A 14,884-nucleotide genomic window follows, 5' to 3' on the forward strand; every position below is an offset into this window, starting at 1 on the left:
GAGCAATGCTTTCTGTGAATACCAGATAACTCTCATTTTTGAATGAATGCTAGACAAAAGCATGTACTCAATCACACATCATAAGAGTTGTTTTTTTTTTTTTGGCTTTCCTAATGTAATCACATAGTAGATGAAATTTCTCCTCAACAATATATAAGGATGGAGATTAGAAAGCTACACGACTTAATTCCACTTATATCTGCCACAGTGGAAAAAAGGTATCAAAACAGCATCAAAATGATAAGTTTAGGACGACTGACTGACCAACTACTTTGACCTATGGGGTGTCACTGTCTGTCAAAAAGCTATAACCAGCTTTTGGCATGAGGGGATATTTGAAACAAATAGTGAGATCACAACTTAAGATATACTAGTACTTAATGATAATGGACAGTAACCCCAGCGCAGCAAACAATGCATGTGTGAGTTCTCAAACAATGAGTCCAGTTCTTTAGGAAGCTATGACATTATATGCCAGATTGTGACATTTGACAAAAGAAAGGTAATTTCACCATAAAACTGAGCAGTCTGACAAGAGAGACTGGGGAATGCTTGACTTGAAATTGCACACTGATGAGAACACAAGAGCTAGAAAAAAGGAGAGTTGACTAATGAAGAGATGGTAAAGAGGGCCATGGGTCTAGCAGCAGATCTGAAATGGACAGATGAGTCTACACAATGAAATGGCAGGCAAGGGTCAACAGGAGGCAAAAGTGTAAAGTGAAGAAAGGATCCAGGTGAGGACCAGCATGCCTAGAAGGCATTATGAGGAGAGAGGCCCAACAAAAAGGGAAGCAAAGAATTCGAGATGAGTACCTATTGAGGCTGAAAGGAAACTGGGATAACCAACAGAGACATGATCATAGATGAGTTAGTTAGGAATCCAGTTTCCAGGCAACTGGGCACCAAGGTGAGCACAGGACCAAACACAAGCCCCAGCCACAGTGAGTCTGTAGCCTTCTGCTTCCAGAAGCTCCTCAAACGGCCCCACTAGGGACAGGACGAGCCTCACCTGGAGGTGAGACTGAAGTTACAGGTTGGGGTTAACTGTTACAAGGCAAGAGGCAAAGAACTAGGGGAACAGGAACACAATCCAGATGTAACTAAGTTGGATTTCACATTTGTATGAAACTTTATCCTTTAAAATTAGTGGTAATCACGCCCTTTCATAGTTCTAAAGTTAAAAAAAAATCCCGCTTGCCCTTGACTCCAAATGAGATACTCAATGTTATGTTAAAAATCAGGATTCTTTGTTCACTACTACAACTCTCATTTCCAGGAGATGAATCACCTAAACGACATATCTTTTCAATCACTTTTTATAAGAGTTTCCTTCTCAAAGAACATCTATAATATTCAAACTGTGAGAGGAATTAAAAATATCATGGGATATCCTGTTTTATCACATTAATGCACAGGAAATATTTTAGAAGACTGGCACTCAAATATTAGCACAGAAAACAATATTGCTTAACTAAATAGAAAAGTCTTTTTAAAAATACATCTATAGTAATGTACCTAAGTTACATAGTTTATGCTCAGGGGCTCAGGTATAATGTATACAATCAAGAGTTTATCCAAAGTCACATCAGATAAAGGACAGGAAATCCAGGAAGTCTGATGTGATTAAAAAGGTCAGGCAAATATTTAAGTTTCAGAGACAAAGTGAGTGGGGAGGATTCACATAAGGCTGAAGAGATTGAGCAAACCTTGGATGTAAAGATAGACATGTGGCTTAAAACAACATCCAAATGAAAAAAGGTAAAAAAAAAAAAAATCATTTTATTCTAAGGCTCCTTTTTTGCATTTTTCCCCCTAGTTTTTAATCATCCTATAAGCTTATAGTACAGGCAAGATCAAGATGCTTTTGAGAGACTTAAAACTTCAAATAAGGCTTCCTAGTCACTATTCCCTGCTGATAAGCCAAATAAATAACCTACATTCTCTATCACAAATCCCAGAAATGAGGGAGAAGAGGGGATACTGTCATCAGTCAGAAGCAGGATAATGAACATAAAAGATCTGAGGTGATAAATACTTTTCTCTCATGTCCATTAAGTGGTGGCTCAGCAAATTGCCCCCACCCATCTTTGGGCCCAGGTGTGTGTGTGCTAAGATGTGACCCCTGAAGAAGGGACCCAGGACTCATTCTAAGAGCAACCTCACACAAAGCAGCTTCTTGCCTAGCATGAGATGGTCTCAAAAGAAAATGGGTAAAGGTTTGATGTCAGATAAAAACCAACCACAAGCGTGGCACTGCCAGCAACACAAAGCCAGAGTTGGATGCTCTCAGGAAGAAATCTTCCAAAAATGATGGCAATGAAAACTGGAAAACATCCACACAAGAGAGTTAATTTTAAACTCTTGCCAACCCTGGAGTATGAAAATGCCACATGGCATCAGTCTTTCTTGAGTGGCACTGCCCTTTCTCCATTCTCCTCGCTACATCCCCTCAGGAGTCACACACCAGGCCAGCAAGCTTGGGTTGAAAAGCCCTCCACATCAACTATCCCACTGCAGGCTTCCAGCCTAGAGCAGGTTCACATGCACAGGGGAGAGTCTTCAACTTTAAATGCAGTTTGGGCTTTTAACTATGACATAGCACAGGACATGAATTATTGAAATAGTCTTTTGGGGGCTACAAGCAACAGGAAAACTTGATAAATTGTCCATGTTATTACCCAAGCAAAGTTGTGGCACCAATCTGAGATTCCATCCAAAGGGGAAGGTTGGTCAAAAAGTACTAAAAGGGATAGAGAGGGAAACACAAAATAGCGTTATGATTGCTCGCCAACACTGTGGTCCCTCATTCAACACAATGGTTAAAATCACATCCAAGAGGAAAACTGAAGCATCTATGTATTCTAAAAATTAAGGAGTAAGAAAATATGATGAGTTCTGGCTGTTTATCTGTAAGATTTCACAGTTAAAATTCTAAAACATTTATTGTAATGCAGGGTACTAAATGGCAAACATTGCATCTTACATATTCCATTTAGCCATATTAAAATTAAAGTGCTAAGGATGTTCAAATATTAAGTGATAAAGGTATTACAAAATCTAGTAAGCAAGGTTTATTCATCTCTACTCCAAGGAATAAAAAGATATAAAACTGATTTAACAACCCAGTGCAAGAAAAATAGCTGGAAAGATTGTACACTAAATTGCAAACTAAAGCAAAAGGTATAAATCTCTGATATAACAAGAAAATCACTGTAAATACTTTACAAATTTTGCAAGTTTTTATGAGTGTGGTTTGTACATTTCAAAAGTAAACTTTAGGCTGAATTTGGTTAGCTACAAAAGTGGTGTTACACAGGCAAACTAAAGCCAAGAATGAGGTATTTGAAATGCCTCCTCAGATTATTTAATTGAACTATATATTTATATTCAGATTCAGCATTAAAATTAATATACAGATAAAGGAATTGCAATATTAGTTATAAAGCAGAAGACTCTGTTGTGGCAACTCTTTAAATATAGGAGCCAATAATTTTAAGGAAGAGGCTGCCCAGTTATTTACATCTCGATAAGGAGCAAGGAAGAGTGAATAGGCTGAGCACACAAAAATGAGGTCCCAGGAAACAAAACACAAAAGTACTAAAGCTGATTAAGTGGTAAGGACAATAACAGCTCTCTTTCACTTCCTGAGATGATCTTCAAGCTGGCACCAATCCCTTATAGAAGTATGCCATGCTGTGCATGACCCTGCAGCAAATCTCTACCAAAAGTTTCTTAGTATGGCCAGTAGCCAAAGCTGGAGTGCTTATTAAAATGCAGATTCCTAGGCCTCATACCAAACCTACTGACCCAGTATGCCCAGCAGCAGATCCAAGAACATGCATTTTAAAGGACTCCACTGGTGACTTTACACATGTTAGAGTTTGAAAGCCACTGCTCTAATCACCTCAATTGTCTCCCTTCTCCATTATTCTTCACATTCATACCTTTTTTTTTCTTTTTTGAGATGGAGTCTTGCTGTGTTGTCCAGGTTGGAGTGCAGTGGCGCAATCTCAGCTCACTGCAACCTCTGCCTCCTGGGTTCAAGCAATTCTCCTATCTTGGCCTCTCAAGTAGCTGGGACTACAGGCTCATGCCACCATACCCAGCTAATTTTTGTATTTTTACTAGAGACAGGGTTTTGCCATGTTGGCCAGGCTGGTCTAGAACTTCAAGCAATCCTCCCTCCTCCGCCTCCCAGAGTGCTAGGATTACAGGTGTGAGCCACCGTGCCCAGCCGGTATTCATCTCTTCTAATCTAGCTCAACACTCAACTCCTGTTAGAAATCTGTGATTAAACTCCTTTCAACTCTGATGAGTCTTTTACTTTCTTCAATAATTATGTGTTCAGCTCTGTGTCTTTGGCCATTTTATTGTATTGTTCTCATACCATTAGTTTGTTACATAAAAATGGCCAAAACATACAAAGCCTTTGCTGTAGCTACTTAGATTTTTTTTTTCTTGTCATCATTAACAACAGTTCTATGGGAAAGATACTAAGCTTATGGCGTGGGAAAACTTAGATTTTCCAAAGTAAATTTGCCTTAGCTCACATTTCTAGAACATTGTGAAGATTCAGTGCAAACCCACATAGTCTTACTGGCTACTGCTCCGAACTCATACTTACTTAGATTTTAATCTCCTTAATGCAAATTGTTTCACATATGGAAAGGAACAAAAAATACAATAGGAGTAGCCGTGGTTAGAATGGTTGATAGTATGTATTAAAGTACTTGTTAAACAAATGTGGTTGAAAGCAATACGGTAGCAAAGCCAGTAAAACATCATCCTATATGAAAACAGCAATATTAGGTGGGAATAAAAGAAAACTAATCTTCTAGAGCAACTGCATGGTGATTTGCCAGGACAGAAGGTTTGAACCTGATCTCATTAGAACACTCAACTCTGCCTATGGCTAAGTTTCATCATCATACGCAATATTTTGCCTATAGCTAATGTCTTAATCTTATTAGAATACTCAACATTTTGCCTTTAGCTAAGGTCTTGTAGTTTTAGGAATGTCTCTGATAAGAGCAATGCTCTTACTCTCAAGCCTAGCAACCAGCATAACTAAGAGAGGAGTACCCAGTAAGGCAGTGTTGCAGGAAGACAAACCCTTCCTCTGCGACAGAGCCCACAGAGGTCACTGCTGGAACAATGGGGAAAGGAGAAACTGAATCTCTCCTCAATTGCAAAGGAAAGATTCAAGAGGAAATAGGGCCCTCCTTAAATTGGCAAACACTTGCACAGCCTCCTAGGGAAGAGCCCATTTATCTACAGGCTACCATGGCCAGGTCTAGGCCGAACGTTCTCACAGTAGAGGAGCCAGGACCCCCAAAGGCTCTAAAATATTCAAGATCAGATGCTATCAGTATCTGTCCCTGATTGGTGAAAAATAAAGAACTTTTATAAAGCTAAAAAGGATCAGATACTAGAAAGAGGCAAAACTGCGATTCAAACATATGCCACAGCCTCAAATGCCTGTTTTTTCCCCATTATAGTGTGTTTCATTCTCTCATTCAGAGGTTACTTCAGGTTAAAATAAGTATTTCCATGTTAATGGACTGTATTAGTATCTTGCATCTGTGTGTAAAATGCCATGACGTCTCTGACTTTTTCCCCAAGAGTTTCAGACACCTAAGAAACCGGCAGCTTCAAGCAACTCACATGAAATAAGGAAGATGGGAAAGGGAGAGGAACTACATCTAGGAACCTGGGGATTTACACAGAAAAGCTATCTTTCTGAAGACTTTACTAAGAAAAAAAAATGCTCCTGAAGTATTTTGGAACAGCTTTTCATATTCTATTAAGAGTTTTCATGCAAAGGCATGAAACCAGCTTTCCAAAGTCCCAGGTAGGTTAATGAACAATTACTAAACCTTTCAATCTTCTGATTCTAAAGTTTCCATTTGAAGACTAAGGGCAAAATTCAACCTAAACTTAGTCTCCTTACTAAACTATACACGGACAACTCAGAAATTTGCATTTATATCAAAGATTAGCTTAATTAAGCATGTTGGTTGCCCACTATTTTTCATAAACACAAACCTGACTGATGTTTATCAAAAAATTTTAAGCTTTGTTTACAAAGAACGTTGGAACATTCTGAAGCTCTCCTCAATCTGTAAAATATCTGGAGGAAACTATTTTTTCACTTATATTTAATTTGCTTAGTCAAAAATCACCAAAAAACATTTTAATTTGCATTTTACCAAGCCTCTTTTAAAATATTCTTAGGGCATAGAAGAATTCTGAAAGCTTGGTTATTTGTACTCAGGACATCAGAAATGCCACTGCCATAGATTTCCAAGGACGTTTCCTTGGTAAAGTCACAAAGTTCATAAACTCTGGAGCTTCTCAGTCTCTGCGGTCCCCAGCTGTCCGCAACATCTTTATCACCTACTCACACTTTCCAAGCAAAGTGAAAACAGAGTCTGTGCGTTAAGGAATGTTGATTTAACAAATTGTTATTAAGCATTTATATGTTTACTACTGTAGCCAGCTGCTATGGCTGCTATAAAAGAGGCATTTGATTGGGTCTTTGCATTCAAGGAGCTTTCAATTTAAAAAGCCAATACTATTTCTCAGTAGAAGCTCCAACAATGGCCAGTAAAAACTCTGTCCCCAAGCCAGCCCCCAGCCCTCTCCCTTTACATCATCCCTCAGCACCATCAACTATGATGAGTTTCCCACCATGGTTTTTCCTTCTGGGCAGATCTCAAGCCAGGCCTCAGCTTTGGCCCCAGCCCCTGCCCCAGCCATGGCATCAGCTCTGGCCCAGGTCCCAGCTCCTGGCCCAGTACTAGCCCCAGGCTTTCCTCAAGCTATGGGCCCACCTGCCCCCAAGCCTTCCTAGGCTGGGGAAGGAACAGAAGGCCCTGCTGCATCTGCAGTTTGATGATGAAGACCTGGGGGCCTTGCTTGGTAACAGCACAGACCCAGCTGTGTTCACAGACCTGGCATCCGTCAACATCTCCGAGTTTCAGCAACTGCTGAACCAGGGCATATCTGTGGCTTCCCACACAACTAAGCCCATGCTGATAGAGTACCCTGAGGCTATAACTCGCCAAGTGACAAGGACCCAGAGGCCCCCTGACCCAGCTCCTGCTCCACTGGGGGCCCCAGGACTCCCCAGCAGCCTCCTTTCAGGGGATGAAGACTTCTCCTCCAATGCAGACATGGACTTCTCAGCCCTGCTGTGTCAGATCACCTCCTAGGGGGGTGACACCTTCCCTCCCCAGAGCACTGGGTTGCAGTGGATTGAATCCCTCCCAAAGCACTTATGGATTCTTCTGAGGTGTGCCCCAACTGCCTCCAGCTTTGGAGATGTCTTCCTTGTGGCAGGGGGGCGGGGAGCACATTTTATTCTTTTATTGGCAATATCTGTATCTCTCCCTCTTTTTGGAGGTGCTTAAGCAGAAGTATTAACTTGTCTAGAAAGAAGGGAGCTGGGGAAACTCAAACTCTTTCTTCCCCTATCCTGATGGTCAGCTCCCTTCTCTGTAGGGAACTCTAGGGGTCCCCCATCCCCATCCTCCAGCTTCTAGTACTCTCCTAGAGAGAAGAGCAGGCTGGAGCTAAGGCCTTTTAGTCCACAAAGCCTTATTATCAAGTGTCTTCCATCATGGATTCATTACACCTTGATCAAAATAATGCCCCAGTTACCAGCTCCTCTATGGCACTGGCATTTTCCCTGTGGCTAACACCAGCATTTAAGGGGCTGGCCTTCCTGCTTTGCAACCCAGTTTAGTAGATGTTCTCTGTTCACCCTAGCAATATTCTTACCCTGCCCAGCATATGGCAGCTGGTAAGCACTGGCCAAGTATCTCTCTACTCCCACTAAGACCAGCTAAGTTGTAGGCCTACAATGAGATAGTTGTGTCTCCCAACTCACATATGTCACTTATCACTGTAATGAGTTCTAATTACTAATATTTCAATATCATGTGCATTCATTTGGGTTGCCAAGAAGCAAACACTACACAAAATTAAACATGCAAAAGACATCTTGCAGTAGGGAAGAGGAGAAGGCAGGGAGCACTCTCAGAACAAGGTGCAGGTGTGATGTCTACAGAAGGAAAGAGGGAAGATATGAGAATTGGACTACAGTGCAGTCCCCAGGGATGTTCAACTGGGCCACTGAGGAGTCCTTGAGCTTAAACTCACTCAATAGAGGACAGGAATGGGTCTAGCTGTCCCTTCTGTGCCCAATCACTGGCTCAGAGAAGTCCACAGAAACCATGGCCTCAGAGTGAAGGTGGACTCAGAGGAGCAGCAGTTCAGCTATCAATTATGCTTCCCACAGCAGGAAGCCTGAGGGGTGCATTCTTCCTTGTTGCAGCATGTAAACCAGTACTAAAAATAATAGCTAAGACTTAATGAACCTGTATTAGTCTGCTCTCATGCTGCTAATAAAGACATACCCCAGACTGGGTAATTTATCAGTAAGAAGAGGTTTGATGAACTCACAGTTCCATGTGGCTGGGGAGGCCACACAATCATGGCGGAAGACGAAGAAAGAGCAAACGGACAACATATATGGCAACAGGCAAGAGAGTGTGTGCAGGGAAACTCCTCTTTATAAAACCATCAGATCTCATGAGACTTATTCACTATCATGAGAACAGCATGGGAAAGACCCAACCCCGTGATTCAATTACCTCCCACTAGATCTCTCCCACAACACATGGGAATTATGGGAGCTACAACTCAAGATGAGATTTGGGTGGGAACACAGCCAAGCCATATCAGAGCCCTTACTGTATAGACTATTTAAAGCATCTTTCATGCATCAATGTAATACTCATAGCCACACAGACATGGGTACTATTATCACCCCTATATACAAACCAGGAAACTGAGGCATAAGCCATGGTCAAACAGCTAGTAAGCGGCAGAACTGTAATTTGAATCCAGAAGTCTTTACTGACTCAAAAATTTAAGTGAAAAAGTTTTCTATTAAAAATGAAGTTAAACATTTTGGAAAGACTCACTAAAAGCAAGCTGATAAATTATTGCTGTCACATTAAATATAATTAACACAACTGAAAAAGATTAGGGGAAGGAAATCTTAAGAATCTAGGAAGGACTCTACCTAGGAGATCTAGGAACTCATTCAATGGTACCTGAATTCAACCATTCATTCAACTACAACATGTGCTAGACATTGTTCTATGAACAAAACTGACATGAGAATTTTTAAAAATCTCTGCCCTCATGCAGCTTACATTTATGTGTGTCAAGGGGGAAGATAATGAATGTGTTGTATAGTATATTAAGAGGTAATTAGTGCAAAACAGGGAAGCAAAGTAGAAAGCTTACAGATGGGTAGAAGTGTATGTGGGTGGGGCGGGGTGGGGTAGCAACTTTAAATAGGGAGGCCAGGGAAAGCCTCATTGAGTTAATGGTTGAGCAAAGGCAAAGGAGGTGAGGGAGAGATGCCTGGGGAAGGAACTTTCAGGTACAGAGAACAGTAAGAATGAAGGCAAAGGTAGGAACATGCTGGCAGTTCCACGAACAGCAAAGAGGCAAGTTTTAGCTGGAGCAGAGACAGCAAGGGGGAGAGGTGGGAGGACAGATCATGTAGGGTCTGGTGTGCCACTATAAACACTTACGCTTTTACTGGGAGTGAGATGGAACCCACTGGAGGTCATGAACAGAGAAGCAATCCGACTTCTGTTATAACGGAATCCCTCTGACTACATATAGAGAACAGATAAGGGTTGGGGATGGTAAGGATGGAAGCAGAAAAACAAATTTAGGAGGCTACTGCAGAATCCTACATGCAGACTGCTTTGCAATCTCCACTTCGAAAATCCACCATAAAAAAATCTAAAATGTTAATGATAGAAAGTGCATTAGGGAAGTGACTTGCATTAGGAAAATAATGCATGACTATAATCATAGGAACCACAGTTAAGGAAAAGGCCTTTGCCTCAGTGCCAGTCCTCTGTTTGGTCTCCCATCTATTCTCCTCCCTTCTATTTCACATGACTGAACCCTATAAACTACAGTCCTAGACAGCTGGCTTCTGATGTCAACAGACAAATGAGATACTAGCAGGAGATCAGATAAACGAGGAAGAAAAAGGTCAGGGTATTTCTCCCCCTACCTCCTCTACTCCATGTGGCATTTGCAGAGTGGCCACATCCTCCATTATTCCAGCCCCCTGTGGGGTACACCCTCCACGGTTCCAATTACCCCTGGGTGGCCCAGATCCCGGGTTCTGCTCTCACCAAGCAGCTACTGTGCTGTAGCTGAGTTCGCACCAGGCAGCTCCCTTGTTGGCTCTGATAACAACTCCTCCATTTGATGCTTTAGCCCAAAGGGTGGTAATGGCTACCTGCAGTTGGTAACCTCTGAAATATATAACAGATCCCTATTTGCTCTTTTAGCTTTTTCAATACCTTTGTAATTAGCTCCCTATACCAAATCCCTCTATTGAACCACTTGGTGATGTTTTGTTTTTCTGACTAGATCCTGACTAATATACCCTTACATCAACAGTCACAAATGAATGTACATGTATATAACTGTTTAAATCTTGAAGATATGCATACATTGTTCTGTATGATCCATAATATTCATATCAAATCCTTCCCAGGGGAATTAGGCTGGAGGAGTGATGGGAGAGATGGAAGAAGAGAGGGGAAGCAGGAGCGAAAAGCGGATGTGGGGAAGGGAGCAGGAGAAAAGGTAGAGGGGCATGTAGTACATGCCAAAGCTTCAGCGCTTTGCAAGCATTCCCTTACTTGGCGCCCAAGGCAAAGTCCCAGAAGCTCCTTTTACTGTGGGGAGGAGTCCCTGATAGAAAACGCCAGCCCTGTCCTTCCTTCAAAGAGCCTACAGCAATTCGTTAACACCAACAGACTCCAGGCCATAGTAACTGCTGGAGCGATGTCCTCGGAGCTGCCAGAAATGAAGGTCTTAGCTGGGCGTGGTGGCTCATGCCTACATTCTCAGCATTTTGGGAGGCTGAGGCGGGTGGATAACTTGAGGCCAGGAGTTTGAGACCAGCCTAGGTAACGTGGCGAAACCTGGTCTCCACAAAAAATACAAAAATTGGCCAAGAGTGGTGGGTGACTCGTGCCTGTAGTCCCAGCTTCCCAGCTACTTGGGAAGCAAGATGGAAGAATCACTTGAGCCCTGGAGGTTGAGGCTGTAGTGAGCCATGATCATGCCGCTGCGCTCCAGCCTGGGTGACACAGTGAAGTCCTGTCTCAGAAAAAAAGAAATGAAGGTCTTGCATTCACTGCCTTCTACTCACAGTATTCAATAATGAGAAAGTCAAAGAAGAGGAAGCAGATGAACAGAAAAGGCAGTAGAGAGAAACTTGAGCCACTGAGGTGTCAACTCAAAGACACCATCCTAATTTACAATAGAATATCACCAAACATCACACCAGGTATCATGTTGCCTAGCTGTGCCAGAACAAGGTGTGCTGCACACATGCAAGGACAAGAGAGGCTCCCGCGAGCAACCTCAGGACTAATGCTTTTTATTGTTGCAGGTAAGTAATATGCATTAACAATCATAGACAATTTAGCTTCAAGTGTGAGCAGCCAGCAAAAGCTTCCATACAAAAACACAAAAGGTGATAGTCTTCCAAAAGTGTTTGGTATAAAGGAAATGCTGAATCAACCCGAGGAACAGGTACTCTCACTGACATGAAAACACTGTTTCAGCACTATAGGTATTAGATACTACTTAGTTTAATTCAAAAAGGAATCATGCCCTTCAAAATCATAATATAAAAGGACATCACTATATTTGTGTAAGACCTAAAAAATTAGATGTTTACTGATTTGTTATATATATGAAAATATAACCCATACAAATATAACCCATAAAAGGCTTCAAATTACTTAAAAGCCTTTCTCCCTGGAGAGGAAGTAGTTTGTGGCAGAGACTGAAAGCTTTTTAAAGTGTGACTTTGATCCCCATCTGCTGTAGTCAGGGTGGGAGAAGAACACTGATGGGAGAAAAAGCAAGACCCTAGAAAAGAGGGTTGCTATTTTCCTGGAGGGATCATTTCTTTAGTATCAGTAGTAGTATTCATTAGCAGTATTCTGCCTGGAAGCCAGTTCTTCCTATATCAAATTGTGGACACGAAGAAAGGAAGGGAGCAGCCACTGAAAGTGAGAGGTACTATACACACATTAATTTATTTATCCTAATAGCAATCCATTCCCTGATACAATAAGGTACATACAGAGAAAGGTTGAAAAATGTGGTTATTGTCATACCTCTAATAATACACTCTGGAATTCAACTTCCAAACACAAATAAAGTGTCCTTCCATTCACACTATAAGCACACCCAAGAAAATTCTAAGGGCAATTTAAAAAATAACAGTGGCAAATTTGCCCAGGATGGTAGGATGTCATGGGGAGTCTGACCCTGTGGCTGGTAGGGGCAAAGTATGGTCTTGAAAGAAGAATGTGAAATAAGACATAATGAATGAAATTTGGAAAACAAGAGAAGCCATGGAAACAGCAGGAAAAGCCTAGAAACAGGAATTTTTAAGTCCTTTAGACATACGACTGAATATGAAAAGAATGCAGACTGCTTCTACATCTATCTCGAGCCCTGACAACTTCTTTTAAATTCTAGGCACTATTTTCCATTGCATAAGTCTCTTCCACAAACATGGTCAAAATTAAATTTATTATCTGCCTCCTTGTTTGCATATTTTTGGTGACTTAACTCTCATTCCAAATCCCTTCTCCTCTCTTTTCCTCCAGGACAGAGACTGGTCATGCAAATATTAATACCCCAGTCTTCCTACAGCTACAGTTTGCCTGTAAGATGTAAAAAGAAGTTGAGGTGGGGAGGGGTGCTCCCTGTCCATAAGAAAGTGTCTCTGTGATGGAGCCCATGGCCCCTTCCCCCTTCCTTCTGCCTGGAACATAGATACCTTTGCAGGCAGTTGTAATCATGGAAGCAAAAGCCTTATGCTAGGGATGGAAGAGCAGGAAAACAGGCAGAAGCTGCTTTATGATGGTGTCACTGAGCCAACACCCTACTCCCTGTGTTCTTGTGAAGTAAGCCCAGTGGTTTAAGTTACTATTAGACATGCTTTCTGTTCAGAGCCAACATAAGCCTCATTGGAATATCCCCAAATCTTTTTCTTCTCATGTGCTTCACATCTTGGTAATGGTATCCCCATCCCACCAGTGGCATCAGCAAAATCCAAGGAATCATCTCTAAATCCTACTCATTCAGTCTCGCTTGCTTCTCACTCTATTTCTGAAATGTCTCTTCCAACCCTTCTCTTTCTTCTCTTCTTGTTCATCTTTACCTTCACCACCTCATTCATGCTGTAGTTCCCTAAACTACTAATATGTCACCAAACTCCTCTTCCTGCCACTAATCTTCCTGGAACACACAAACCTCTACTTACAGGTTTTCACACACCTCAAACCTTGAAGTCTTGGCTCCCAGCTTGCTTCACAAGAGCCCTCACAATACTGGGGCCAGCAATGGCTAAAAAAATATGCCAAGTGTACATTTTAACTGACATTAAAAAAACAAGTAGATACAAAGTAAAACAAGATATCTTTTGTGTTCATGAAATATACAAAGACATCTAACAATCTCTATAAAACATAGTAAGCACTGCATACATTTTGGTTAAAAAATGAAACAAGCCAACAATAAAAGACATCTTTAATATGATTTCAAGATTAGCAATGCTGCACTGAGGTGAATATTCTTACAAACTATTCTTAGTATTATATATATCAGCTCACTTGTTCCAGAGAATTATTCAATATATGTTACAAGTCTCAAAAAGTATACACTTCTAATATAATATTTCCAGTCCAGGAATATTGTGAAACCCAGCCCTCCTCTCCCCATAAGGTTTTTGCAGATATTCATCATGGCACAAATTATGATTTGTATGTATGAGGAAAGAATATATAACCATTGAAATATTAGAGTTTTTGAATAGAAAAATATTCAGGATACAATGCTAAGGGAAAAGCAAGATACAAAACTGTTTTTATGGCATCATTAACCGAGGAAAATAGGCATGGAAACGATAATGATAAGGATGAACTGCTCAGCACTCATTATTATGGCTGGTCATATCACACATTTCTCCCCCTCTATTTCTTTTTTATGTTTCTGTACTTTCCAAGTACTTTACTATAGGCGTATATTATTTCTTCATTCAGAAAAACATATGACAGGTCTGGAGATGTATGAGTAATAAAGAAACAAAAAATAGTAAAAACTGAAAAAGTAAAAGAGAAATTCAGGTTGAGTTACTTATTAAATGATGGTAACTTGCTATACCAGATCCAATGTTACTTTGGGGAAAGGAGTGGGAAGCCCTGAGTATGCAGCGCCTAAGGGCAGGGACTTGCAATCAAGATCAATAACCACCTGGGCATTTAGGCAGAGTCTATTACAGCTTATGTGCATTCAGAATTCCAATTATGAGGTCCTGACATTTTAAGATTTCCTATTCAAACAAGTTTCCCAAACAATTCTAAATAGCTCCCTTTATAAAGTCGCTGTGGAAGATGACAAAAATACTCAAGTCACTTCATGTCAGCCTTTAACTGTGTGTGTTAATGAGTCCAGAGTTTCTTCCTTCTGGTGGGTTCGTGGTCTCGCTGACTTCAAGAATGAAGCCGCTGACATTCTCGGTGAGTGTTACAGTTCTTAAGGATGGTGTGTCCAGAGTTTGTTCTTTCAGATATGTCTGGAGTTTCTTCCTTGCAGTGGGTTCGTGGTCTTGCTGACTTCAAGAATGAAGCCAACGACCTTTGTGGTGAGTGTTACAGCTCTTAAAGGTGGTGCAGACCCAAAGACTGAGCAGTAGCAACATTTATTGTGAAGAGCGAAAGAACAAAGCTTCCACAGTGTGGAAGGG

General features: G+C 41.2%; 2 protein-coding genes across 13 annotated transcripts in view; one reads left to right on the forward strand and one right to left on the reverse strand.

The window, feature by feature from the left end:
* Positions 1-14,884, reverse strand: part of CADPS2 (calcium dependent secretion activator 2) — a 567,091-nt gene that overhangs the window by 523,544 nt on the left and 28,663 nt on the right. The gene's annotated exons all lie outside the window — the stretch shown is intronic.
* LOC134810501 (transcription factor p65-like) lies at positions 6,626-7,222 on the forward strand (the record flags this gene model as incomplete). The annotated part of the gene is given in 2 exon segments (XM_063815119.1): positions 6,626-6,870; positions 6,872-7,222. Coding segments are annotated over 2 exon segments (591 nt in total), but the record flags the coding sequence as incomplete, so codon positions are not given.

The sequence above is a fragment of the Pan troglodytes genome, chromosome 6 (assembly GCF_028858775.2).
Source record: "Pan troglodytes isolate AG18354 chromosome 6, NHGRI_mPanTro3-v2.0_pri, whole genome shotgun sequence".
NCBI lineage: Eukaryota > Metazoa > Chordata > Mammalia > Primates > Hominidae > Pan > Pan troglodytes.